At 48.4% G+C, this 26,220-nt stretch overlaps 5 protein-coding genes and 1 long non-coding RNA gene across 9 annotated transcripts; 4 read left to right on the top strand and 2 right to left on the bottom strand.

Moving 5' to 3' along the window:
- Positions 1 to 125: 125 nt before the first annotated feature.
- Positions 126 to 5,059, top strand: LOC4814841 (putative ATP-dependent RNA helicase DHX57). 3 transcript variants are annotated; one of them, XM_015186154.2, is made up of 7 exons: positions 126 to 208; positions 518 to 699; positions 774 to 1,555; positions 1,630 to 2,916; positions 2,984 to 3,945; positions 4,016 to 4,217; positions 4,294 to 5,059. In XM_015186154.2, the coding sequence occupies exons 2-7, from the start codon at positions 629 to 631 to the stop codon at positions 4,857 to 4,859; spliced, it is 3,870 nt and encodes a 1,289-aa protein (XP_015041640.2). In that variant the 5' UTR covers positions 126 to 208; positions 518 to 628; the 3' UTR covers positions 4,860 to 5,059. The 3 variants fall into 3 exon arrangements, with proteins under 3 accessions (XP_015041640.2, XP_015041639.2, XP_001354748.3); XM_015186153.2 differs by having other exon boundaries at positions 154 to 347; XM_001354712.4 differs by lacking the exon at positions 126 to 208 and having other exon boundaries at positions 416 to 699.
- An 816-nt stretch (positions 5,060 to 5,875) lies between these two features.
- Positions 5,876 to 7,110, bottom strand: LOC26533226 (uncharacterized). The gene is made up of 2 exons (XR_001452777.2): positions 6,343 to 7,110; positions 5,876 to 6,273 (listed from the first exon to the last, which is right to left on the bottom strand). It is a non-coding gene; the product is annotated as an uncharacterized lncRNA (long non-coding RNA).
- A 1,359-nt stretch (positions 7,111 to 8,469) lies between these two features.
- Ork1 (open rectifier K[+] channel 1) lies at positions 8,470 to 21,812 on the top strand. 2 transcript variants are annotated; one of them, XM_015186152.2, is made up of 7 exons: positions 8,470 to 9,807; positions 13,409 to 13,570; positions 16,682 to 16,983; positions 17,051 to 17,302; positions 17,378 to 17,481; positions 19,020 to 19,107; positions 19,243 to 21,812. In XM_015186152.2, exons 2-7 carry the CDS (start codon positions 13,429 to 13,431, stop codon positions 21,349 to 21,351), a joined length of 2,997 nt encoding a protein of 998 aa, XP_015041638.2. In that variant the 5' UTR covers positions 8,470 to 9,807; positions 13,409 to 13,428; the 3' UTR covers positions 21,352 to 21,812. The 2 variants fall into 2 exon arrangements, with proteins under 2 accessions (XP_015041638.2, XP_001354747.2); XM_001354711.4 differs by lacking the exon at positions 19,020 to 19,107 and adding an exon at positions 17,666 to 17,813 and having other exon boundaries at positions 8,472 to 9,807.
- On the bottom strand, positions 21,553 to 23,134 carry LOC6901376 (uncharacterized). The gene is made up of 3 exons (XM_002134028.3): positions 22,804 to 23,134; positions 22,263 to 22,733; positions 21,553 to 22,197 (listed from the first exon to the last, which is right to left on the bottom strand). The coding sequence occupies exons 1-3, from the start codon at positions 22,810 to 22,812 to the stop codon at positions 22,120 to 22,122; spliced, it is 558 nt and encodes a 185-aa protein (XP_002134064.2). The 5' UTR covers positions 22,813 to 23,134; the 3' UTR covers positions 21,553 to 22,119.
- A 79-nt stretch (positions 23,135 to 23,213) lies between these two features.
- Positions 23,214 to 23,915, top strand: LOC26533299 (E3 ubiquitin-protein ligase RNF125-like). The gene is made up of 2 exons (XM_015186151.2): positions 23,214 to 23,445; positions 23,519 to 23,915. The coding sequence occupies exons 1-2, from the start codon at positions 23,334 to 23,336 to the stop codon at positions 23,776 to 23,778; spliced, it is 372 nt and encodes a 123-aa protein (XP_015041637.2). The 5' UTR covers positions 23,214 to 23,333; the 3' UTR covers positions 23,779 to 23,915.
- Positions 23,916 to 24,582: 667 nt separating this feature from the next.
- Positions 24,583 to 26,181, top strand: LOC4815298 (uncharacterized). The gene has a single exon (XM_001354710.4). It carries the CDS (start codon positions 24,757 to 24,759, stop codon positions 25,936 to 25,938), a length of 1,182 nt encoding a protein of 393 aa, XP_001354746.3. The 5' UTR covers positions 24,583 to 24,756; the 3' UTR covers positions 25,939 to 26,181.
- Positions 26,182 to 26,220: the final 39 nt, after the last annotated feature.

Genomic DNA, 26,220 nt, shown 5'->3' on the forward strand with positions numbered 1-26,220 from the left:
ATCACATTTCCGTGCAAGCAATTTGCGGCAGGGGGCGCGTAATATCGTTTATATGTGAAATTTTGCACAAAAACAAACATACACCTGTTCCCAAATAAGTGGCAGCGCGGCGCCGGGCTGAAAAAAACAGCTGATGGGCTGCCAGAAGTTTCACGTTTTTGTGAAATTGCCTTTGCTCGAGCCTTATTTAACACCCCATCCCTGAGTCGTAATTTTCAATGCGTTATAAAAAGGGTATGGGCAACAGGCAAAAACATTCAAGACTTCAAGGTGTCCAAGAACCTGCCCCCTCTGCTCGCGTGAGAGGACAATGAACGTTGAAGACAAAAAGCCGATTTCGTCTCAAGGTATATTAGGCGGAAGGGGTGGATTTTACCTTGCCATTCGTTGCATGTTCTGCACCGTTTTGCCTGATGTCCATACCCTTTTTTTCCTCTCATTCCTCACATTTTTTCGCGGTGACATCCAACCCTCACCCCGTGTAAATTGTAAATAATATTTAAATTCCGGATTCCAGGAAACAACCGACAGCAACCGTATCCGTATCAGATGACCCTGGATATGTAATTTATTATCATTTAGTTGTGAAATTTTGATATTATTTGATATTGGTGATTTGAGAGCGACCATGGACGAATCCTCAAGGCAGCACATGGAAGACTTCTGCTTCATGCGGGCTCCCAGCGACGTCCGCACCACGTAAGTACTTCAGTCAGCCGACCATTAACGTGGACGAAATCATGAGCGCGTTATTCTTTTCATTTACTGCAAAGCAACGTGCCCGTTGCTCCCCCCAGGACGGTGGCTGACAACAAATCACGAAAAACAGAGCTGCACGTCGTACGGCTGAGCGATGAGGCCAAGCAGATGACCATGGACACTTTGCGAACCATACATGGGCCGGACTTTAAGCTGGAGGACATCAGCAAGTACAAGGACCGGGGGAGAGGCGGCCACGGTGTCAAGCATGCCTACTGGCAGGACCGGGGCACACTGATGGTGCAAAGTGTCCAGGGCGTTAGTTCCACCAGAGGCGACAGCAACGACGAGGATCGCATTCGCCGCTATGCCCTGCTTAAGCTTGAGTGCTATGGCTTCCATCCCGCCCACTGCCTCGAGGCCTACGAACACTGTAACAACGACACGGAAGCGGCCCTCCTGCTGCTCTACAAGCGATATATGCGCGTCCCCGAACAGGAAAAGCTGAACCTCGAGCCACCCAGCGAGGCAGAGCTGCTAGACATGCGCTCCGATGAGAAGGAAGCCCTTGAGTCCATCTACGATCGGGCGTATGAAGAGCGCGAGAGCAATCGGGTCTGGAATCTGAAGTTCAAGATCGACCACCTACTGGCCCACAGCCCATCGGAGGTGCGAAAGGCTCGTGAGGCTGCCGCCGCAGCAGCAGCCGCCTCTGCCCAGGCAGCCCTCGACAAGAAGAAGAAGGCCCCGCAGCGGTGTCGCAACTTCGAACGCGATGGCACATGTAAATACGGTCCCAAGTGTCGCTTTGCCCATGTGCCGGCCCAGCCCGTTCTTCCTTCCACACCAAAGAAAGGTGAGTGGATTACCGCTTATCGTGGGCATATTTTTGTTTCCCACAGATCTAAAAGTCTCTTGTTTGCTTCACAGAGAATCTGGATGAGAACGATAACGAGCTGTGGTTCCATGTGGAGGTGCGCTTTCCGCCCGGCAGTCACTATCCGTACGAGGCGCCGTTCATCTACTTGAAGACCACCTGCCACGACATACCGCACGAGCTGAGGCTACGCTATGCGCGCCACCTGTACCGCGAGGCGAGGGAGATCTGCCGCGACGGCATACCCTGTGTGTACAGCATCTGTGATCTGTTGCAGTCCAGCGAAGATCTGGCCGGCAGGCTGGACACGGCCCGGTTTCCCTCGCCCAAGCGTTCACTCTTCTACAACGAGCCGGAGACGGGCGAGGCGATGGACAATGGAGTGGGCGAGCAGACGGTGAAGCCCTCGCACTATGCCCGCGGACAGACGTCCCGTAATGAGGGAGCGTACCAGCGAAATACAGAGGCACAGGCCCGAGAGAATCGACGCCTGCTGCAGCAGTTCGTAGAGCGGCGGAAGGACGAGCGCTACCAGAAGGTGATCGAGGGTCGGCGACAGCTGCCGGCCTTTGCCGAGATCGAGAGGATTCTGGCCCTCATCGAGAGCTCGCCCGTTGTGGTGATATCTGGCGAGACGGGCTGCGGCAAGAGCACACAGGTGCCGCAGTTCATTCTCGACAATTGGTTCTTCCGGGCGCTTCAGCTGCAGCCCAAGGAGACCCTGCCCCATGTGGAGATCATCTGCACGCAGCCGCGCCGCCTCTCGGCCATCGGTGTGGCGGAGCGCGTGGCTGCCGAGCGGCTGGACCGTATTGGTCAGCTGGTGGGCTACCAGATTCGGCTGGAGAACAAGGTCTCGCAGAGCACGCGACTCAGCTTCTGCACCACTGGGATCCTGCTGCGGCGCCTCGCCTCCGACCCAATGCTGGCCGGCGTCTCCCATGTGATTGTCGACGAGGTGCACGAGAGGTCCGAGGAGTCGGACTTCCTGTTACTCATCCTAAAGAACATACTGCGCGAGCGCAAGGATCTCAAGGTCATCCTTATGTCCGCGACTCTCAATGCGAGCCTCTTCTCAAACTACTTCGGAGGGGCACCCGTGCTCGATATACCCGGCCGGACGTTTCCCGTGCAGCAACTCTTCCTCGAGGACATTCTCGAGCTGAGCGACTTTGTTATGGAGTACGACACCAAGTTCTGCCGCAAGCTGAAAAAGTCGGAGCAGGATGTCCTGCAACGAGAGCTCGAATACGCCGATGTCCAGGCAGCCGGCCCGCCCCCCGGCAAGAAAATCAAGGACGAGAAACTAACTCTGGCTGAGACATACAGTCGATACGCGGGTAAGTACAAATCTACTTAGATCTATTCGGATCTCCTGCAAATTCCGGCTCATCCCTGATTTTTTAGAGTACAGCAAGACCACCTGCAAGAGCATCTACTTGATGGAGCCCATGACCATCAATCCGGAACTAATCGAATCCGTGCTGAAGTACATTGTGGAGGGCGCCCATGAGTGGCCGCGCACGGGCACTATTCTTATCTTTCTGCCCGGAATGCATGAGATCCAGACGGTGCACGACGCCCTCCTCGATCATTCGCTCTTCTCGCCACGTGCGGGCAAATTTGTGCTGGTGCCGCTTCACTCGGCCCTGTCCGGCGAGGATCAGGCGCTGGTGTTCAAGCGAGCGCCAGCCGGCAAGCGGAAAATCGTGCTAAGCACCAACATAGCCGAAACCTCGGTAACCATCGACGACTGCGTCTTTGTGGTGGACTGCGGCCTGATGAAAGAGAAGTGCTTCGACTCGAATCGGAACATGGAGTCCCTCGACCTGGTCTGGGTCTCGCGCGCTAATGCCAAGCAGCGCAAAGGTCGCGCCGGCCGCGTCATGCCCGGCGTCTGCATACACCTGTATACGAGTCATCGCTTTCATCAGCACATCCTGGGCCAGCCGGTGCCGGAAATACAGCGAGTGCCGCTCGAGCAGATTGTGCTGCGCATCAAGACACTCGAGACGTTCGCATCGCGCAATACGCTCTCCGTCCTTCTCGAGACGCTCGAGGCACCTAGCGAGGACAGTGTGTTGGGTGCACTGACGCGCCTTCGAGATGTGGGTGCCCTGGATGCTGACGATCAGCTCACACCGCTGGGCCACCATCTGGCCGCCCTGCCGGTGGACGTGCGCATCGGCAAGCTGATGCTGTACGGCGCCATCTTCCAGTGCCTGGACAGTGTGCTCACCATTGCCGCCTGCCTGAGCAATAAGTCGCCCTTTGTCAGTCCGCTGAACAAGCGGGTGGAGGCGGACAAGTGCAAGCGCCTATTTGCGCTGGGCAACAGCGACCATCTCACTGTGCTGCAGGCGTACCGGGTGAGTCATCATCCATTACCCAGATGGATCCTCCCGGCCATTACTCATTCCTTTTTTTGTTCCCCCACAGAAATGGCTTGAAGTGGCAAGGCGTGGCAACTATGCGGCCAGCCGGAACTATGCCAGCGAGCATTTTCTGTCCCTCAACACGCTGGAGACGATAGCCGACCTAAAGTATCAGTACCTGGAGCTGCTCGTCTCGATTGGCTTTGTGCCCATCGATGTGCCGCGCAGGCGCAAGAATGCCAGCGACAACATCCTACAGCTCACTGGTAACCCACATATACAATGATCTGTGTGCATCCCTGAACCATCCATCTAACCGTATCATTTGTATACCCGAAACAGGTGCGGACCAGAACCACAATGGGGACAATAACCGGCTGCTCACGTCGCTCCTTTGCGCCGCCCTCTATCCTAATATTGTCAAGATCATGACGCCGGAGCGTGTGTATGTGCAGACGGCTGGCGGGGCAGTGCCACGTGAGCAGGGACATCATGATCTACGATTCAAGACGCGTGGTGATGGCTATGTGAAGATCCATCCATCGTCGGTCAACTCGCAGGTGGCCACGTTTCAGTCACCCTTCCTGGTGTACCAGGAGAAGGTGCGCACCAGCGCCATTTACATACGCGACTGTTCGATGCTGCCCCTCATTGCCCTCGTCCTGTTCGCGGGCAGCGATTTCAAGGTGGAGCTGCACGACGGCGACTTTCTGTTTCTGCTTGAAACCGGCTGGATCATACTGAAGGCACACGATCACGAAACGGCCGAAATGGTACAGTGCTTGCGCTCAGAGTTGATCAAGCTGCTCGAGGAAAAAATCCGGGATCCGTGCCTTAATCTACTGCACCACAAGAACGGTTGCCGAATGATCGCCAATATTGTTCATCTGCTAAGCAAAAATAGCTGAGACTCTGTGTCTTCCAAATACCATGATATGATTACGACCCATATGCCAATATTAACCAAATTGTTTGTAAATTGTATGTTATAGATGCTATATACCCCCCGCCCCGATATTTATACTGATACTGATCTGAAGATCTGTGTTCAATCGAGCAACAAAGAGCAATAATGAAACACCGAATCCGTTGGCTATACAAAGACTCATTTGTGGATATAACTCTTATTCAAATGGGGCGGTGTCCTTGACAGATTGGAATATACATTGATGAAGAAAAAACGGCTTGGAAACGGCATTATTTTTATATCCTATGCTTAACATTTGTGAGGAAACTGTGGGTATGTGTGTGATGCATAGAAGGAAGCGTTTCCGACCCCATAAACACGTAGAAATGGTTCATGGACAAAAATAGTTCCATTTCACAACCGAATTCCCTTCGACCACCTGTGGGGGATTTAAATAAAAAGGATTAATGGCTATAAGTCCAAAGATAAGGATGATTTGTGGAAAAAACTTAAGTTCGAATGGTAGTCCATTGATCCATCTATTTGTGACAAGCAGGGAGATGCCATGCTGGGGGGAGTCACTGAATACCGTGGTGCCACAACATAATTTTTGAAGTTCAAAGTTAATCCCCTACCCTTTGAAGCTAAAACATTTGTTTGCCCAGCCCAGTTTAAGTCTGCCGCTTTTTCTATATACGAAACACATGCCGTTTCGATTATGTTTTCCACGTATATTGGCATATTCAGATTTGTAATACTAGTAGTACTAGTACTATAGTAGCCCGGCGTCCACCTGTGCACATAATTCATCAAATGTTCAGGCTGCTATCGATCGATCTACGATTTGATTGATTTTTAGATTTGTCAACAGTTTGGGACAGAAATCAGCTCAAAAATCGATCACTTGCGAGGTCTAGTTGCATCGGTTCATGTGACCGATCGGTGACATCCAAGAAATGCCAAGGGGGCAGGCCCGAGTGGAAGGCCTGCCTGGTATCAGGTGTGGTATCTGGTATCTGGTTTTTGGTGGTCTCCCATCAATTACAATTCATTTGAATTTATTTAAATACACTCGGATTTACAGGCGGACACTTGCGATGTGTCGATACATCAAAGCCAAATAGCATATGTACTTGACTAGTAATTAATAAACCGCGATACTTATCAACGTTTTGGGTAATGCCGCCCAATGAATCAGTTGCCCAATTTAAATACGAGCATGTGTGTGTGTGGCTGGGGCCTTGGGCACCAGTCCTCTCATGCCAACTCTCTGTCGCTCTCTTGGCCGATCTGGTTCTGGATCGATATTTCGCACTTTCCGTAGCTTGTCTTTTCAATTTAAGGCCTCGCCGACCAAGTACAAATGATGATCTTTTAGCACCTCGTTTAGTTATTTGCTCGCTCTGATTTGATGGCTGTGGAAGAGTCAAAGGGGGTGTCACAAATGGTTTAAACATGCCATGCCAGTACATGCATACACATACCCTTTACAAGGAGGTATTATGTTTTTGAGCAGATATTTCAATAGTCTACAGAATCCACCGGAAATAGTCAGTCTTAGCCTAGAACAGAGCCTATGTATATTTCTTTGATATAAAGTCAATTAATTCTCCATTTCCTAAACCGGAAATAAGAGCATTAAAAACGTAACAATAGTACTATGTGACAACTATTTTCAGAGCTATATTTAATCAATTTTCTATAAGATTTGATAGTTTTAAAAGGCGTCATTTTATTCCACACAATTTTTAAACGAAAAACAGTGCGTCTATAATTTTTGAGAAACATTTTTGAGATCGCAGACAGGGTATTGGCTTATCCATTCGAGCCAAATACCAGAGGCCCCACTGAGGTTTCATCTCCTGTCGCTCTACTGTCACGGCTCTCTCTATCTTTCTCTCTTGCTCTCTTTTCGCTGACTGTCGCCGGCAACCGAAGCTTCGCTTATCCAATTCCTACGAGAGCACCTCCCCGTTATCAGCACTAATTATCATTGTCATCGCGTTGTCGTAGCCGATGCCTGACGATGCATTAGCACAAGGTGAGGCATGCCCAGAGAGATTGCTCTCCCGTGTTGAATCTGGCACCAAGAAGATGGTGGGAGGTGGCAATGTAGAAAGGAGGAGAGCAGGAATTGCTCACCTTGTTGTATGGAAACCTTGCACTGAATGCCTGATGCCTGCCCTCCTAAGCTATCGGTTCTCCTCTCTCCTCTTCGTACGTCTTCGCACGAGCTTTCTTTGCTCAGTCGCCGTCGTCGTCGCAGTTATAATCAGTGGAGACGAAATCAATAGATAGATGAGAGGAGGAGAGCTGGGAAAACGATGAATGATGATTGGCATAAGGGAAAGGCGAAAAAAAAGTAGGCAAACAGCGATAACTCAAAGTAATGTATCATTGGTTCGGTCTACGTTTAACACGTACATATGTATGTATGTATGGTATGTACATATGTCCCCCTCTATCCTCTTTCTTCTATCCCCATGTCCATTTACAGTTACTCCGACCTTGAGCCTGTCGCCACAATAAGCCCTTCGCCTTATTCTATTTACATTGGCATTGACAGTGAATTCTACCCCTGACAACGCTGACATTGGCGCCACCCATTCGCAGGATCAGGCCCGTGAAAGCCACCCAAGATCAAGGTATAGCTCGGGTGCCATCCCAGGGGGCGATCGTGTCTGGTGGCTGGGGCTGGGGCTGCCGTTGACGTTTAAAGTTTGCGCCCGGCTAGTGCCCCGTCGTAAAGCACTAAAATCCGTAGACAAAACATTTACGTACGATGGGATTTTTGTGTTGTTTTCGTTTTTGCTCTTTAGGTGGGGTTTTTGGTGGGTCGGGTCTATGGTATGTATGTACATATGTATGTATGTATGTCGCTGCTGGTTCTGCCCCCGGTGACGAACGGTGTACGGAAACGACAAAAGAAAAGAGCATAGCCTACAGTGGATCCAAATGTAAACAAGAGCCATGATCGTGCCTAATCGTATAATGCCTACAGAGGACGCTCTGTTTGACGTACACAACCATGGTTTTCCGAAAGTTGCTTTTATATTTATTTACATTTTATTTACAAATATTATTTCACATAATGTTATCATTATTAGCTTTTTGTTACTCTTTCAAGATCTATTTGTCTATTCATACAGTAGAAAAAATCTACTTACATTTTTAAAATATTAAACCAGCATTATTACATAATATGTATGTTTCTAAATTATTTTGAAATTTATTAAGCTGTTAGATAAAAAACACCTCAATATTAACGTATTTATGATGCTCGTAAAATCCCAAAACTTTTTAATGAAAGCTATCAATAACTTAAGATAGAGTTACAAAGAAACAAGCTAATTCTTGTGTCAATTTTCAAAATATAGAATTTGAGCACTGCGAAAGGAATTTATCCCAAAAAGAGCTATGGATCCCTATAGATATATGTATGTAAGTATTAATTTTTAAATTACAAATATAAATAAATGTATTTACATCCCAGTGTTAGCCTTTCAGGGTTAAAATAAATGTTCATTAAAAAATCTCATCACAAGATATACAATTTGTCCCACTGTGCTGCCCCCCTTCCCCTATTCGGTGTCCCCTGTTGACACATGGGCGAGCTGCGGTGCGGGTGAAGAGTGGGCTGGAACTGTGCTAACGATTTTCGTAGTTGCCTTTTGTCGATCGGCATTTAAAGTTGATTTAGTTTTAGTTGGTACCCGCGTGGCGGGGCGGGGCGGGGCGTGGCAGGGCTGGGATGCGGAGCGATCGCCAGAGGGGAGATGGCACGGTAATAAGAAGCCCTCCTTCTTCCCCGCCCTGTATACAAATCGGATTCGCACAGACACAAACACGCAAAAGAAGAGCCGCCGCGAAGACAACGGAAGCGTCGACGTCTTGAGTGATTTTCGGCTTGTCTTTTGCTCGAATGTGAGTGAAGCGCCGGATTAGAGATCGCCCGAGCAAAAACCAACACACATACAGACACACACCACACGAAGGCACATTCCCCGAGTGTGATTCGGCAGTTAAAGGAGGTGGAAAAATAATCGTGTTCGCTTTCGTTGCGATTTTCGTGCTCGTTCTGCGGCCGTGTGTTCTGTGCGATTCGTTCTGCTCTACTTTTGATTTTCAAGTGCGGCTCGGCTCTCTCTCCGATTTGGATTCTGATTTGGGAATACCGACTACGCGTCGACATTCATATGATGGACGTAACGCGTATCGTGTCGTAACGACAATCGGGTCTGGGGTCTGGGGCTGTATCGGTCTCCTCAGCCGTACCGTACCGTACCGATCGATCTCATCCGCGCAGCTAAGAGCAAAGCCATCCCGTGCGCCGAGTGAAATCTCCTCTGAGAAAACTGAGCTTGGAAGATCGGGGCCCGTGCTGAAACAGTTGCCGAAATCAGAGCGCTGCCGTTGCCGCACCCGGACAGCGCAGCAGCAGCGCTGCGACAGTGGCAGTGGCAGTGGCAGTGACTGCTGCGGAACAGACGTGAGCTGGGCAGAATTTTCATTTAAATCAAATCGACGTCACCGTCACCGTCAGTCACCGTCACCGTTAACAAAAAGTGTCAACCCATAGCCTGCAGCGCTTCAATTCAGCGTGCGCCGCTTAACGGTAACGGTCCTGCTCGCGATCGCTCGCTCCAGCATTTTTTTTCTGGAATTTTGTTGTTTTTTGTTTTTGCGGTACTTCTCCCGCTGCTACGTGTGTGTGAGTGTGTGTGTGTGTGTCGGTCGTCCAGTGTGTGTCGCGATTTCCACTCGCGGAAGGAGCACAAAGAGACCGAGCAAAGCAAAGCACAAGAACAGGACCACGCAAGATATTGCAAAGAAAAAACAAACGGTGAACGCCTAAGTAACGGTAAAGCAGAGAGAGAGAGAGAGAACAAAAAGTGTTGTGGTTCTTTTTTTTTGTCTGTTTCGAGCACACATACATACATTCCTAAGTGGTGGGTATACGTCTCGAGTACATGTATTCACATGTGTATGTGTGTCCTGGTCCACGACAGTGGGCCTCAAAGGTTAAGGAAGTGGAATCGAAGGTGTTGGAAATTGGCAATAGTGACAAAATAATGAGTACAGGAGAGAGCTATCAAAAGAATGATGTGAATGATGGGCAAACAACAACAATGAAAGAGTTCAGAGAAGTGCAGACATTATCGCTGATCGATAATGCTGATGTCCAGTAATACTCATGTGTGTGTGTTTTCGTCTCACCGGTGTCCCGGACCTTATCTGAGTGGGACAGCGATCGAAATCGCGGACAAATATTGCGATTGCCGGGATCCGTCCAGACAAGGCGGAAACGATTACACCAGAGGGAACGAGACCCAAGTTTAGGTCCCAATCTCAGCGATCTCTCGATGCAGGTGCGCTCTAGTTCAGACAGACTGTCTATATAATCCGAGCCGATTCGATCCCTCTTCCATTGGGCAAGATTCAGTCTGTTCCATGAATGAACGATCCGCTGAATGCATTTAATTAACGAAAATTGTTTAATACGCAAAAGTGTTTGTTCAACCGACGATCTGAAACAGCTGAAACTGAAAAGCGGAACGGCAAGAGCAGAAGGAGGAGGAGCAACGGTAACCGTTATCGATCAACCGATTGAGCGGGCGATCAAGGCGTCTTAGGCGCCCCGAAAACTTCATCCATCATTTGGCCAAAAAAATGCTTAAGGCATTTAAAAGGCCCGACTCTGGCTCTGAAACTGAATGGGGGATTCATTCAATCAGTAGCCAGTAGCCCTTCTTGGATCCTCGCTCTTCCTAGTCCAACGGCAGAAGAACACGGATATCTGGGGATCCATCTGAATGGCTGAGTCTATCCGGGTTTCACCCAATTAATATCCGATATAGTGTGTGGTGTCGCCAACATTTTTTAATTGTCATGTAATGTTCTTGGCTCTGACGTAGCCTTATCAGCCGCAGAGGAAGAGACGAGACAGGAGACACTGATAGATCGAAACTCAATTAATCATCTCTTACCGCGGCGCACAAATAGTATACCTATGTATATAGTACTAGTTGTAAAACAATGTCATCATTAGCACTAATAGGGCGGCCGCTGTTGGGGGCTGGAGAGATTCCTTGGAAATTTCATTCAACCCCTCAGGGCACAATGCATGCGATTCTTCTTCCTTTCTTGAGAGATGGGGAGTGTCTCAGAGTCGCAACGGGGCTGCACACGGGGGGCTGCTCGATAGCTCGATAGCTCGACGCCTGACGCCTGACGACAGCCGACTTTTGTTCTGATTATTTACTAAACGTGTTCATTTTGCAGTTGCTGCTATTTACTATTGATTGTACGACTATTTAGCGTCCGAGATATATGTAAATATTTTTATATTTATTAATTTTGTGCTCCACATACACGCTGGATACTCGCTTTCTGCACGTATACGTGGCAGGGTCTGAGATCAGCAGCGGAGCAGACTGCGGAGAGGATCAGTGGATCGTGCCACACGCTATCCTTAGCGCTGCCGCTCGTAAAATGGCATCTCTGTGGGTTATCAATTAGTAAACACTTTTATTATCATATTAAATGTTCTGTTGTCTGCCGTTGTCTTCACTTGACGTCAAATATTGATTAAATTCATTTACATGATCATCGAGTGTTTATTGCCCTTCGGCTCGGCTGTGGGATCGGCTCCGATAAAGATTGGGTCCATTTTATGGTTTATGGGTTCATTTTATTGACGGAACCACCAGGGTGTGGGTGAGTGCAAAACCATTCGCGATTCACCAGTCTTCTTCTGGATCTGCAAAAAGCCACGAATATCCAGGAGGAGTCTATCGCACTCTGGCCAGAAATTTCCATTCCAAAGAATTTTTGGGTTCGCGGGCAAGCCCACAAAGTCACATCGTCATCGAAATGTTTACTCGGAATAAATAAATACATAAAATAGAGGAAATACTCGTGCAATAAATGCAAAAAAATAAAAAAAAAAAAACTTCCATTGAACTGGCGTCACAACGCTTGAGAAACGGGTTGTTTTTAACCACAGAAAAGGAAAACCTATTTCATTATTTCACAGATAATTTAATAGAAATTATACATTAAGAACGATAACTAAAACTGTTGCAGAATCGAATGCTCGCTTATCAGCGATCCCCCCCTTGACATTAACAATTCCCATTTCTCGAATGCGAATGTAATCAAGCGTGTAATGAGAAGTTCTTGGCGATAGAACACCCATACTATACCTCTCATATAGTTCCATTCCGAGCATTCACATTCGCCTCCGCTGGCTGACTTTCAATTTTTACAATAAATTTGAAATTTTAAGAATCCTATCCTAAACTAAATTGAAATCCTTCGTCTCCGTCTGTGTCCTACGAAACGAATGTATCCGTTCACTTATGGGACATTCAGGCAGCGTGTAAACATCATTCCATCCGCGAATGCGCTGTTTGTACGCCTGAAGAAGAGATTAGTCAGTTCTTCCCTGGAAAGCAGCACGCATGGGAAGGGGGATTCCTTGCGCGGCCTAAAGTCCACAGCACACACGGAACTACCCCAACATTAGATCTCATTAGGGCCGAACATGCCAGCCCCGAGGTTTATTATCTTTATGATACTATTGTAAGAACTGTCGAGACACGAGCACAAGACCACCAAAACACACTACACATTATTCTGTCGAGAGAATGACTAAAGCTTGACACCTGAGGATCCGTACCGATCTCTTGGTTGTTTCTTTTCGATCGTTCGGGCCTGTCAACTATTGTTATTTTGCATTCACATGCGCTAATTGCGACACCCACAAGAGCTGCAACAGCAACCTCCACAGACCGCTCTATATATATATATATATATATATATAAATATAGATAACGGAGCTCCAAGATGTTGGGGGAGGCGAAGATGTCTCTGTGGATGGGACTGTGTTGCTAATCGTTGGAGCGGACTACTTTGCAATGCGAGAAATTGTGGAAATTAGCAGTAATAGTACCCTGCTCGCCCGCCTGCCTGCCTGGCTGCCTGGCGATATGATTAGAAGTGTCAATAGGTGTAAAAGCCAGAAGACCGATGACGTATCTCCCAGACGATGGAAGACAGGGAGCATGCCCCCGATCGCTTGTCAACCGATGGGCAGCGCGTGCTTTTTTTTTGTCCAGTAATGCGGCTGCTACGAAACGGAGATATCCTTATCCTAAATGCTTCAAAGATCTGCCCTTAAGACGGATCATGGAATGCGAACAAGAGATATGCTCCAAGAAGGCAACGTGTTTTTGGTTATGTGTTCTTAAGTGGGACACAGGGAACTCATAAGATCTGCTAGTTTTCGAGTAGCGTATGGGTCTCGTATCTGCAATCGACAGAATACGTATAATATATAATCGTGCATGTAGAGAGACAACAACTGGCCAAAAGCACTTGGGAGCAATCGCAATCAGGCTTCGATTAGTAGCGAGATACAACCATAAATAACGACAAGAACAAGAAGGAACACCCCTTCTATTTCCACTCCCTAACCTGGACAACACATTATCATAGTAGATTATAGAGCATACATCATCGCAGTGGTTCCCATTTTCTACATTGCAGACGGATAGAGCGACGACGACATGTCGCCCAATCGATGGATACTCCTGCTGATCTTCTACATTTCGTATCTGATGCTCGGCGCTGCCATCTACTATCACATCGAGCACGGTGAGGAGAAGGTGGCGCGGACTGAGGCCGCCGAAGAGCGCCAGGAGATCCATGGTGAGAGATCAATAAGAGTACCCTAGACATACGCCACAGACATTAGCCATAAGCCTCGTGATCGATCGACAGCAAAGAAGCGCATATGTACATATGTGATAAATAGTCTGCCACGAAGTCTACCCACATACACGCACGGTCTAGACTCTAGAGGTTGATCTATGTACATTTCCCTTGTGCCGACACATGTACATGGTACAATAGGACGTGTCTCCTTGATCAGCGGTGGGAAGGCATTTTCCATTTCCATTTGCACTCCAACCACAACAAAAATAACAACAACAAAACCTTCAGCTGAATTCCAGTCATGTACACGACATGTGTATTGTTTTAGAAGAACGAGTAGAGCGAGACAATCGATTTTCGGACAGATTTGTAGCTTTGTTAAGACTTTGACATCAGTAAACCAAGAATAAGATCTCCAGATAAAATCACGAGCTGAAAATATGCGAATTTTCTTGAGAATTATATCAAAAGATAATTTATTGGAAAGGATATATGCAAATGGATAAATTGATATGGATATGTAGAGTATGTAGATAAGATATGTATGTATATGCATTGGTACGTTTCGCGCAATATGCGGCAGTGCCCCTCGGTCGGTGCGGCGCGCTTTTGCATAGTAAAGCACAATCGTTTGAATTCGGTCTGATTTCTGTGTGCCAAAACGTGCGTAAATGCTGGGAGGAAAGTGTGAGCTTTATGACTGCACAAGTCTGGGGCAATAATGCGACCTCTACACAGATACACACTCCCTGCGAGTGAGTAGTGAGTGGTATTGTTGGATACATGAGACTATTCGGCGAATGGTTATATCTAGACGCTAAATCAATCCGCGATCTCGTCTCGGGGATGTATTTACTTCTGTATTTTTATTTTTATTTATATTTGTATTTGTACGTCTCTTCAATTGCAATAAATCCGAATTTAAACGGCCCATAAAACGTGCTAATTATGCAAATAAATAACCCATCAACGCTCTAATTAGTAACCATCGACCCAAGACGTGTCTGTGGATCGAATCGAATCGGATCGGATTGCGGATACCTGATGCACGGTCTCGATTCGGCCATAAAGTGTAGGTCGCTCGCTCGTTCGCCCGCTCGATGGAGTGTAACGAACTGTCAAGGGTTTCCTTTTTCCCTGATACGATACGTATCTGCTGGCTTCTCCAAAAAATCCCCAACTAATCCGCAAAGGTATCCAACGCATTGGACATGGCTTTTTTTTATCACACGTACATAAGTAGACCCAAAGCCGCTGGGCCACTGGCCACAAAGTTAGCCTTAATCACCTGAATGACTGGAAAAATAAACACTTGAATCGCACGATCGTTAAGACTATGACTGTGACTACACGACCATGCGACTGTGGTGTCTCTATGACTTTCAAGTGTCGGCTCGAGAGGAGTATATGGGATGGCGATAGGCCCGATAAGAGCGAGGCACTCCCTGGACGGAGTCCCCTACAAATTTCCCATAAGCGAACGGACACACAGCAGCAGCGTGAATGGCACTGCTGTGGCATTAGATCTTTCGATCTTCTTCACTCTCCATCGACATCGACCTCGACCTCGAAACGGCATGATGGTGATTGCACTCTGGACTTAAGATTCGAAATTCCAGAGACTGCTTCAGGGTGCAAGCGTTAATTAAATTAATTTATCAATTTGTTTGGCGCAAACTTTTTTCCGGGCTGTGTGTGCAATCACTGCACTGCTGCGATAATCAGATTCAAACGCCCTCGAGTCGGAGCAAAGGCACAAGGCACAAGGCAACGGCAACGGCAACGGCGAGGACTTCTCTGAGGCAAGAGCGAGAAATCAAGATAATGATCGACTTCTATGAACAAATTGCCAGCAATCAAGATCCAGCGCGCCTGGGACTGGGAAGAGGGGGGACTACTTACAAAAGCCGATTAAATTGTATGGCAGCTTGTGCACCAGCACCAGACTATATGGCGGATATATAATGCACTTGCTGTTAATATCTGAATTGCCCCCAATTGCGTCCCGTTGTGATCATTAGATTGGATCAGAGCAGAGCTTCACGGAATAACAGCCCGGGAGTGGCTGTCGTGTCCCATCGCCAGATCTCCACTACAAAAATCCCTTTGTTGTTTTCTGCATTTTCGACTGCGTCCCCGGACGCATTTATTGAATTATGCAATTCGTTAAAAGATTACCGGACGGTCGTTTATTGAATGATTGCAGCCGTGGTACACTTGGGCAAACAGCCGACAGATGCCCCATGACCTGTGCGCCGCGAGAGTGTGTTGAACCATTGGCCAAAGCGATCCCGATCCAGGGATCACCAGCCGATCACGAGAAATCTCTAGTCATTGATTAAGGTATCACAAGATCGATGAATGGATCGCGTCGCTTAATCGATTGATTTGAGGGATCACAAGTTCAAGAATCAACCACCCATCAGTTTTAATCATTCAATCGAGTGTAAGCGACCCTCGATGATCTTTCGGGAATTTTCCCAGTGATCCCAGTGATATGCGACCATTGAATCGATTATTCTATCGATGGCTCCCATTTATCGTATCCAAACATTATGTGCCACAAGAGAACGTAGCACAAGATCAGATTGTTGATCTCTCAATGCTCGGCACGGATCGCACACTCATGACCCTCCCCCAGGGCTCTTGGGGGTTGTCCGGGTCACAGACAGCGAGCGCATTTCAATCAACCAAAGAGCAGGGCACTCGCACTGGTGACATCATGCCCCCCTCCGCCAGAATAACAATTTTGTGAGTCTCCACGGGGTATAGTGTAAAATGTCGCACGCTGACGATCCACCGACCACCGACCACGTCCCACGTTTTGGGGGCCAGGGTTAGGCGTTAAGCGTTAAGCGGCCACAGCAACCCCATCACACGTTGACATCGGAATCAATTTGGATTTCGGCCTCTTTTTATGCCTATTGTTCCCGGCGGATGGCGGAAGGCGGAAGAGCGGCTGAGCTCTGAGCGATAGAGCAATAGAGCGATCCACCCGCACATTTACTTCCGGATCGGATCGGATCGGATCTGTTCGGATCGTATAACTAATTAAATTTGATTTGATTTCACGCTTGATTGAGTCTTGTATGGTCTTTGTTGCAGCATATCTGGTGGAAGAGCTCTCGGATAAGAATGTGAGCACACAGAACGAGATACTCGAACGGATAACGGAGTACTGCGGCAAGCCGGTGACGGATATCGCGAAGGATGAGCACGAGATCCCCTTCACGTGGACCTTCTACCATGCCTTCTTCTTTGCCTTCACCGTCTGCTCGACGGTGGGCTACGGCAACATATCGCCGACCACATTTGCGGGTCGTATGATCATGATTGTGTACTCGGTGATCGGTATACCCGTCAATGGCATACTCTTTGCCGGCCTGGGCGAGTACTTTGGGCGAACGGTGAGTGATTTCGATTTGTTGATCCCCATCCATCGATCCGGTCGTCACATCTTCCATCTTTTCTCAGTTCGAGGCCATCTATCGAAGGTACAAGAAGTACAAGATGAGCACGGACATGCACTATGTGCCGCCGCAACTGGGGCTCATTACCACCGTGGTGATCGCTCTGGTGCCGGGCATAGCCCTGTTCCTGCTGCTGCCCTCGTGGGTGTTCACATACTTCGAGAACTGGCCCTACTCCATCTCGCTGTACTACAGCTATGTGACGACCACAACCATTGGGTTTGGCGACTACGTGCCCACATTTGGGCCCAATCAGGTGAGTGTTTTGTTTTTCTTGGAAATCGGTTAACAACCTCAAATGCCCTCTCTTTGATTTTGCACCGCGATTTAGCCGCGTGAGTTTGGCGGCTGGTTTGTGGTCTATCAGATCTTTGTCATCATTTGGTTTATCTTCTCGCTGGGATATCTGGTCATGATCATGACATTCATCACGCGGTAAGTCGCAGGAGCAGGAATACCCGCACATAGCATGCCTTTCGTTGCGTCGTTATTTGTCGTCTGCATGCCCTAACGTATTATCTATCTTTATCTCTTAATATCTGGTGACACCCCATCTACAATCTTCAATCTTCAATCTACAATCTACATCTGCATCCCATTCAATCATCACAATAAACAGAGGTCTGCAGAGCCAGAAGCTGGCGCATCTGGAGCAGCAGCTGTCCTCCAATCTGAAGGCCACGCAGAACCGCATCTGGACGGGCGTCACCAAGGATGTTGGCTACCTCAGGCGCATGCTCAACGAGCTCTATATCCTCAAAGTGAAGGTATACATTGCAGATACCCGCCAGCAGATCAATCAATCAATCATATATGGGCTAGCACTGCATATCTATGTACTCGTATACGCTAATAGGGAGTTTAATGCAACAGCAAATCATAGTTTAAGCCAACTAATCACTGGGGCGACTAACTAATTCTGACCTTAATGATAAGATATATCTAAGAACTCTACTAAAATCGGTATAAACTCAATCAATCAATCATCAATCAATGTCCGACGAATAATCATAAGCACCATACCATAAAAAGGTTTTCAAATAAGCTCCATCTCAGATGATATTCGCATCGATTCCATTGGGAGGTATTAGATCCATTGATATTATAAAAAATCTACTAATTCTTTTGGGTCTACATATTTCCGATCCAATATACGTACATATGTTCGGGGATTTCTACCGGAACAACAAATCCAAGATCAATTAAAACACGTTTCCATATAGTAATTTTAAGGCAAAATCTAATTTTTGTTCCTTATTTTTCGGTAGTTCTAATACCATGTCTTCTTTTATACTATCACCCATAAAAAAAAAGATAATTTATGATAAAAGTTCTTCCACAAAATCTCTCTTAAAAAGTTACAAAAAATTAGCCAATCTCGGGCAACGGTAAAAACTTTGTCCCGCTTTAGAGAGTGCTTAAAATTAATTTTTTTAGAAGACATTTCCGTAGATAGCATTCTAAAATTAACTAAACTGAAATATTGCCTCAGGTTTCCCTGAAATAGGCTTTGGAATCGTTGGCGCAAAAGCCTCTTCTGTTTATTTCCCTTGCGAATGCATTGGTTTTTTTTTTCCAGCTATGTAATAATCAAATTTAGCAGCCATTATAGGGCTTAAGCTCAAGTCTACTTTCAACGTGGAGATCCATTTTAAGTGGACTTTTTTTGGTCTCCATTTGGGTCCTTATGACTGCTGGAAATTGTACATGTATCTTTATGGCTTTATGGCCCGAAATCTGGCACTAACCCATGGCAAACCTAACTCAAACAAATAAAAATAAATTATACAAGGAGTAATCTTAGGTTAAGCAATGCCCCATGGGGGGCCCCATGCCACTCGAATGTCTAATCTTTGTAGTGCCGTCTGATACTTTGGGAATGAACTCTTGATGTTTTTTACTAAGCGGCGAATACGAATACTCGTTAAATTGGCTTAGATAATCCCTAAAGATGTTGATGTTCTCTGTTCTAGTTTTGTCGAAAGGGAAATAGAGAGAAGCCGAATAATAAGATTAGTAAGATCCAGAAGGAGAAGAGGAGGTGGAGGTGGAGGGTCAGGCGTAAGTAAATATGAGGAAAACATCACGAAACGAGCCCAGTGCTAGCCCAGATCCCAGATCCAGACAGAACCAAAGACCAAACCAAACACTAATCCTGTCCAATCTCTTTACATGTCCAATAACCACCATCGACAGCCTGTCTACACGGACATCGATTTTGCATATACCATGCCGCGCTCCGCTTCCTGTCCGGATCTGAGCATGTACCGTGTGGAACCAGCACCGATACCGAGCCGCAAGCGAGCCTTCTCCGTGTGCGCCGATTTGGCCGCAGCCCAGGATGCGGCAGCGGCTTCGGGACTAATGATCCACGCCAGCTCCGACACGGAGCTGAGCAAGCTGGATCGGGAGAAGACATTCGAGACGGCGGAGGCATATCGCCAGACGACGGATCTGCTGGCAAAGGTGGTCAGTGCTCTGGCGACTGTGAAGCCGCCGCCGGCAGCGGAATCGGAGGACCCGGCGCTCTATGGGGGCTACCATGGCTTCTCTGACTCACAGATCCTGGCCAGCGAATGGTCCTTCTCGACGGTGAATGAGTTCTCGGCCCCGCCACCCCGTCGCCAGCGGGCCCGCGCCTGTTCCGACTTCAACATCGATCCGCCGCACTGGAAGAGCGAGCGTCCGCTGCGGGCCTTGCACAACGAGTGGACCTGGAGCGGGGACAACCAGCAGATTCAGGAGGCCTTCAACAATCGCTACAAGGGCCATGCCGCCAACGGCGGAGCCACCTCCATGGTCCACCTGGAGCCGGATGCCCTGGAGGAGCAGCTCAAGAAGGCGGGCAACACCTCGACTCCCATTGCCGGGCGCGTCAAGAAGTTCTCGATGCCGGATGGCCTACGTCGGCTGTTTCCCTTCCAGCGAAAGCGCCACTCCCAGGATCTGGAGCGGAAGCTGTCCGTTGTCTCGGTGCCGGAGGGGGCCACCGCACTGCCGCCCCGCTCTCCACTCGACTACTACAACAACACGGTCACCGCCGCCTCCAGCCAGTCGTATCTGCGCAACGGTCGCGGTCCGCCGCCACCCTTCGATTCAAATGGCAGCCTCGCCTCCGGCGGCGGCCTGACCAACCTGGGCTTCCATCTGGACGACACGGAGCAGGCCTCCCTCCCAGCCGGAGCAGGAGCTAGTGGAGCGTACCAGCGTCGGCCGCCGGCTGCTGGCAAGCGGCGCCGCGAGAGCATCTACACCCAGAATCCCGCCATTGCCGGTCGCCGGGGCAGCATGTATCCACCCACAGCAGCGGCGGCGGCCCTGGCCCAGATGCAGATGCGACGCGGCAGCATGGCCACCAGCGGCTCGGGATCTGCGGCAATGGCAGCAGTGGCGGCCCGACGGGGCAGCCTCTTCCCGGCCACGGCCACGGCCTCGTCCTCATCGATGGCTTCGATGGCGGCGCCGCGACGCTCAAGCATCTTCTCGGTGACCTCCGAGAAGGATATGAACGTGCTGGAGCAGACCACCATAGCGGATCTCATACGAGCCCTCGAGGTGGTGCACACCCACGCCGTGCTGGACGAGCAGCAGCAGGCGGCTGCGGCAGCAGCAGGCGGCAACAGGCTGGGCAGCCGGAAGCAACGCAAGATGGGCAATGCTGGCCTCGATCCACCCCAGCTGCCGCCCATACTCTCTCTCTTTGCCGGCGACCAGACCCGCTCACTGCAGGCGGCCGCCGCCAATCGTCTGTATGCCCGTCGCTCCACCATCGTGGGCACCATGTCGCCGAGTGGCACAAGCCGACCGATTCTGGAGCCACCACCAAGCTACACGGAGCGGGCAAGCGGTCAGAATCCGATTCAGAATCAAGGGGCACCCTCAACGACTGCAGCCTTGGCCTCGAGCACGGGCAAGTTCCGGCGCCGCTTCAGTGTCCGGCCCACGGCACTGCAGATACCGCCCGGTCAAGCGCCGCCACCCGGCGCCAGCCTGATCGAGCAGGCAACGGGCACGGGCACCAGCCCCTCGCAGTCCGCACTGCAGCGCCGCCTCTCGCTGCGTCCCTCGCCGCTGGCCCGTGAACTGTCGCCCACCTCGCCCCCAGGAGGAGGATCTACCGGTACCGCTGCGGCGGACGAGGCCTCAGCCACACGACTGCTGCCCCTGCCGGCGGGGACAAGGCCCAGCACCAGCAGCACCCACTCACCGTTGTCGAGAATCGTGCAGATATCGCAGGCGCAGCGTAAGAGCAGCATGCCCACCGCGGGACCTGGAGCGGGCTCGGGCCCTGGGGGAGAGAAGTAGGTGCCGGTGTGCCCATCCATACCAATGTCTATGAAAGTGATCGTTTATCCACCTGTCTGTCGATAAGGAATAATCCTTAGTTGTTATGATTATGTTATACTATATGTAGGGGCCCCAAAGAGGCCCCTCCCAAAGAGATGTACGATCTGTTATCCTAATGTTATGTACTCTCTGTACTATTCTCTCTTATTTTTTTGTTTGTTATCCTATATTTATATTTATACTTATCCTCTACAATATATACTCTGTGTGTGCATAATGCTAAGAAGGGGCTTACATGAACAAACGAAACATCAGCGTATTCGAAAGGAACTTTGCAAACGATCCAATAGATAAGTAGATTTAGTTTCACGGCAAGTTTATGCCGAGAGATGTACAACTTGGCACATTCCAAATTTACTATTACTATTCCATACTCGTGCATACATAAATATATTAAACATTGTCATATACCAGCATAAGCCAAAAATGGATGTACAATCAATTTTGTGCAAAAAAGAACATGGGAATCAATGCACTTAAATATGCTATCCCACAACTGAAAATGGGGATGGGATATTCCTTAGCAGGCACCAACTTACAGACACTATCGATGCCTGCCACAATATATTAATAATAAACTCCTGCATTAGTTTAACCAAAACAAAACAAGCCCGCTTCCAGTCCCTTGGCTACATTGTCGATCATACATATGTCAGCAGCGCCTTACAAGAGCGTTTTAATTTTTGTTTATCCAAAGCCTTTATTCAGAAAAAATAACAGGTCTCTTTAGCGATGGGACGAAGGTGACGCAAGAGTGGACAAATACTCCACAGGCTTGCCGAAATGGGGAGAATCCCCACTAATCTATCGAAAATAAGGGGAACGGTTGGTCAACATTTATGAACGAAACCGTGAATTTTTGGTCTTACTTTTGGTACATTCAAAGTGGCTTTGAAGTCACCCAACTTAAGGTCACTCAGCTTGCGGACACAGATCTTCGAAGATATGTTGATATAGTCTCCAAAGGACGAAGTTTCCGAATGACTTTCCTGTGCCACATCTTCACTTTGGGATTTGTCGAGTGTCTCATAGCGGGGCATCTCATTCGACCTCAGCGGGACGTATTTCTCCTGCGAAATCACCCAGCGTTTAATAGCATCGTCCTTCGATTTCTTCCTTCCCCACGGTAACTGATCATCCTCCGAAATCGAGAAGCATTCAATGGAAGCACGATGCTTCCAGGCATAATATTCCATTTGGCGGCTAAAAAGCCCCATTTCTTGCATTTTAGGCTTCTGCTTCTGCTTCTGCTTCTGCTTCAGCTTCAGCTTCTGTTCCTCCACGCGCTCGTGCCATTTAGGGAGAGTGGCGAGGCGTATCTTAGCCTTAGTCTCAGAAATCTGCCAAGTTCCAAATACAAATGGACACGCATATTTATATAACTGTTTCGCACAGATTTGATCTACTTACAAACTCCATCTCTGAATTCTCCAACGCGCAGTCGCTCTTGCTGCCAAAATTTCTACTCAATCGCAGATCAACTACTTCTTGCCAGCCGTTTTCGTGGTTTCTGATGGGCTATTTGACGCCACACGAGAATGTAGGGTTCAGTATGTGTAAGAGGGAGACAATAGGTGTTTTGCTTCAAAGAGGATACAGCTGTTGTCTGGCCTGTGAGTGCGAGTGTGAGCGGGATGGCATCCTCTCGGCGGAGAATACAAGTGCGTACTGCTGTTTTCTTGCGTTTTCCTTTGCTGATTTTCTGTCCTACTCTGCCATTCGCCATATATTTGTGTTTGCATATGGGCAAATGTGCAAATATGTGTATATATGCATGTGTGTGCGCTTTTGCGCCTGCTTCAACCATTTTATCCCGTTTGTCAATAGAAAGAGAAAACTAAAAACTGTGTCATTAGCAGGTTGAGTTGTGAACAAAGAGGTTGTTCAGAATTAGACACGTTTGTCTGCAGTTATTAAAAAACTTCTTGGAATATTCCGACATGGAGAACTTTCAAAATACTGTGAGCAACAATACTTCCCAATCTAGCCCGAATGTTTCCGTGTCATTCGCCATCATCGGGGTAGATAATTCCCAGGAGGAAGTTGAAACATGTATGTCTACGAAATCTTAACCTCATTCAAGAGACTAATTTTTTTTTTTTTTGTTCCGCTTTTCCAATATTAGCCAATATTAGTTCTGCTAGCTCCAATACCCATGACCCTTCGAGTCCGATGCGCAAGCGCAACGACGAAAACGAGCCTTCGGAAGGGGCTTACAAGTGCCCGGTTTGTCTGGAAATCGTATGCGACCGGGAGCCATTGTTGACAAAATGTGGACACGTTTTTTGTCGCCAATGCATCGAAACCGCCATACGCTCCTCTCACAAGTGCCCAAGGTGTAACATGGAACAGGGCATACACGATACAATGCGCATTTATTTGTAATACTGTAATTCGATACAGTACCAATGCTATGCTAGTCATCTGAGCCTCTTCCTGAATTTGTTTTTGTTTAGTTTTAACTTCGGAAGGAAGAATGAGGAATGAATTTGGTGCTAAATATAAGATGTTCCTGGCTTTCATTGACTTAGGATCTTTTTCCCAGATGAAAGCCGAGCACAGCTGTATGTTTTAAGGGGTTTCAGTATTATTTACGGATACAGAAACCGCTTTAACGCGAGAATGTGCTTGTGGTTAGTAGACGCGATCCTGCAGCTTGAATAGTAGCGGGTCCTTGGTGCGTAATATCAGTTCAGCAATGAGCACGGGCGGCTCCGTTGTGTCACCGACAAAGTCGATGTGGTAGTGACGCAGAACGTTGGCCACAATAGCCTTAATCTCGAGCATGGCAAACTTGGAAACAGAGCATACGCATACAATATATGTACATACAAGGCATACAATGCACATTTATTTGTAATACTGTAATGCATTGGCATGCTCTGGTAGTCATCTTCGCACAATTTTTTTGTAATCCGTAATAAACTAGAAGTACTCCAAATTCAAATTTTCTCTATATGTATGTACATACATATGTATGTACATATTTAATGCATAGACAGACCTGCCCACAGCTTTGATGGCGTTTTTCCGTCGATGTCGATTCCGTCAGTATGTAGTTGACATGTTGCAAATGTGTAGTACCCGCGTAGTTACCTTGTAGAAAAATAAATTTTAGTTGAACTTTAGTGTTTTTGATTCTTTTGTTTGCCCGTAGTAGGCCGATTTCAAAAGTCAACATTAGTTGGTTTGCCGGGATGGGATTTTGAGCACAGTCTGAAACAACACCAATCAAAATCATTACAAAATTTCATTGTGAACTAAAAATTGTAAAAATTCCTAAAAAGGAATTTGTGTGCAGTAAAATTTATTTAAATTTTTTTGGTTTCTGTTTCGGCTCATTTCGGCATTTTTACAATAAACATGGTAATCCTCACTGAGCAACTGGTAGAGGCAAAGTCAAAGGTCTCCGACATTCGCTATGCCATCCGTCTGAATGCTTGGGGAAGCGATCTGCACGATATATCGATCCTTCTGCGAATGCCACGATTAGAGGTGTTGGCTCTCAGTCTGAACAAGATCCGTAGTTTGTCGAGTCTTCAGAACTGCCACCGACTCAAGGAGGTATACCTGCGACGCAACGAAATACAAAGCTTCGAAGAACTGAAACACCTGCGCAATGCCCAGGGCCTGAGAAGCCTCTGGATGGACGAGAACCCCTGCTCGGAAGCCGCAGGAGCCAACTATCGAGCCTGCGTGCTGCGCATGCTGCCCCAAGTCACAAAATTGGACGACGTTGAGGTGTGCGAGAGTGAGCTGAAGGCGGCCCTCCAGAACGTGCCATATCCGTCGCCAAAGAGTACAATCCGAGCCCCGGTACCACAGTCGGTTTCCAATCCTAAGGGAATCGCTGCTAGAGCATCTCGCGAGGCCTTCGAGAGGGAACATCAACGTGGTGCACCCAGTTCAGTAGCTGGAATAAACGGGGCCCGAGGCAGACCACAAGCCCCAGCCAGACTGTACCCAATGACCCCATTCAGAGAAACTTCCGAAGAAGACGAAGACGAAATCATGCTACCTATTGCTTCCCCACGGGAACGGATACGATTTGGGACTGCCAGTGCCCTTCCCGGCAACGTCCGTGAACTAAGCCAGCGCGTGATCCCTGCCGAAAATCCCTCCGGTAACTGGTTGTCTACGGAATTTGAAGACCCGCGGCCGCATTCCTTGCCAGCCGTACAGTCTGTTCCAAGTTTCAGCGTACCGCGATGCAGAACTGTAACCACAGCTGCCGGCCCAGGAGCGTTCTTCGTCGCCCAGTCGCGGCAGGGAGCCCACGAACCGTTTGGCCGTCGCCTTGCAGCCATGGCTGAGTTTTCCAGATCCACGCCGAATGAGCCCGACTACGACATGCTGGAATCTGGGACATCCGAGGCTATCCATGGCTCGCCCGGGATCGCCTATTCGGGGATGCGTCGTTTGCGTACCAATTCAAATCTTCTATCGTCGGCCTTGTGCCTGATTCGAGAGATGGACATCACCAGTCTGGAGGACCTCAGTCATGCCATCAGTGAGATAGTGCAGGAGCGGTCTCGTATCTCCTAGACACCAATCACGTTCCAAAATCAGACGGATCCTGCAGCTCGCGAATCGTTGCCGACTACTGCCGATAGACTCTACTTCTCTGGACAAGCGATGCATTCCTGACGAGCCATTCCAGGCCGTGACGCATAACTATATCCCGGACATTATCTTTTCAAAATTCAGACTGTACAGCAACATGTGACTTTATGCCCAACCATTGGCTGCCTCTTCTGGCTTTACAAATACACATGTGGCTAAATTCAAGGTGGTTCTGGCTTTCATTTCGCTCCTGGCGGCGTCTAC

The sequence above is a fragment of the Drosophila pseudoobscura genome, chromosome X (assembly GCF_009870125.1).
Source record: "Drosophila pseudoobscura strain MV-25-SWS-2005 chromosome X, UCI_Dpse_MV25, whole genome shotgun sequence".
NCBI classification, from domain to species: Eukaryota; Metazoa; Arthropoda; class Insecta; order Diptera; family Drosophilidae; genus Drosophila; species Drosophila pseudoobscura.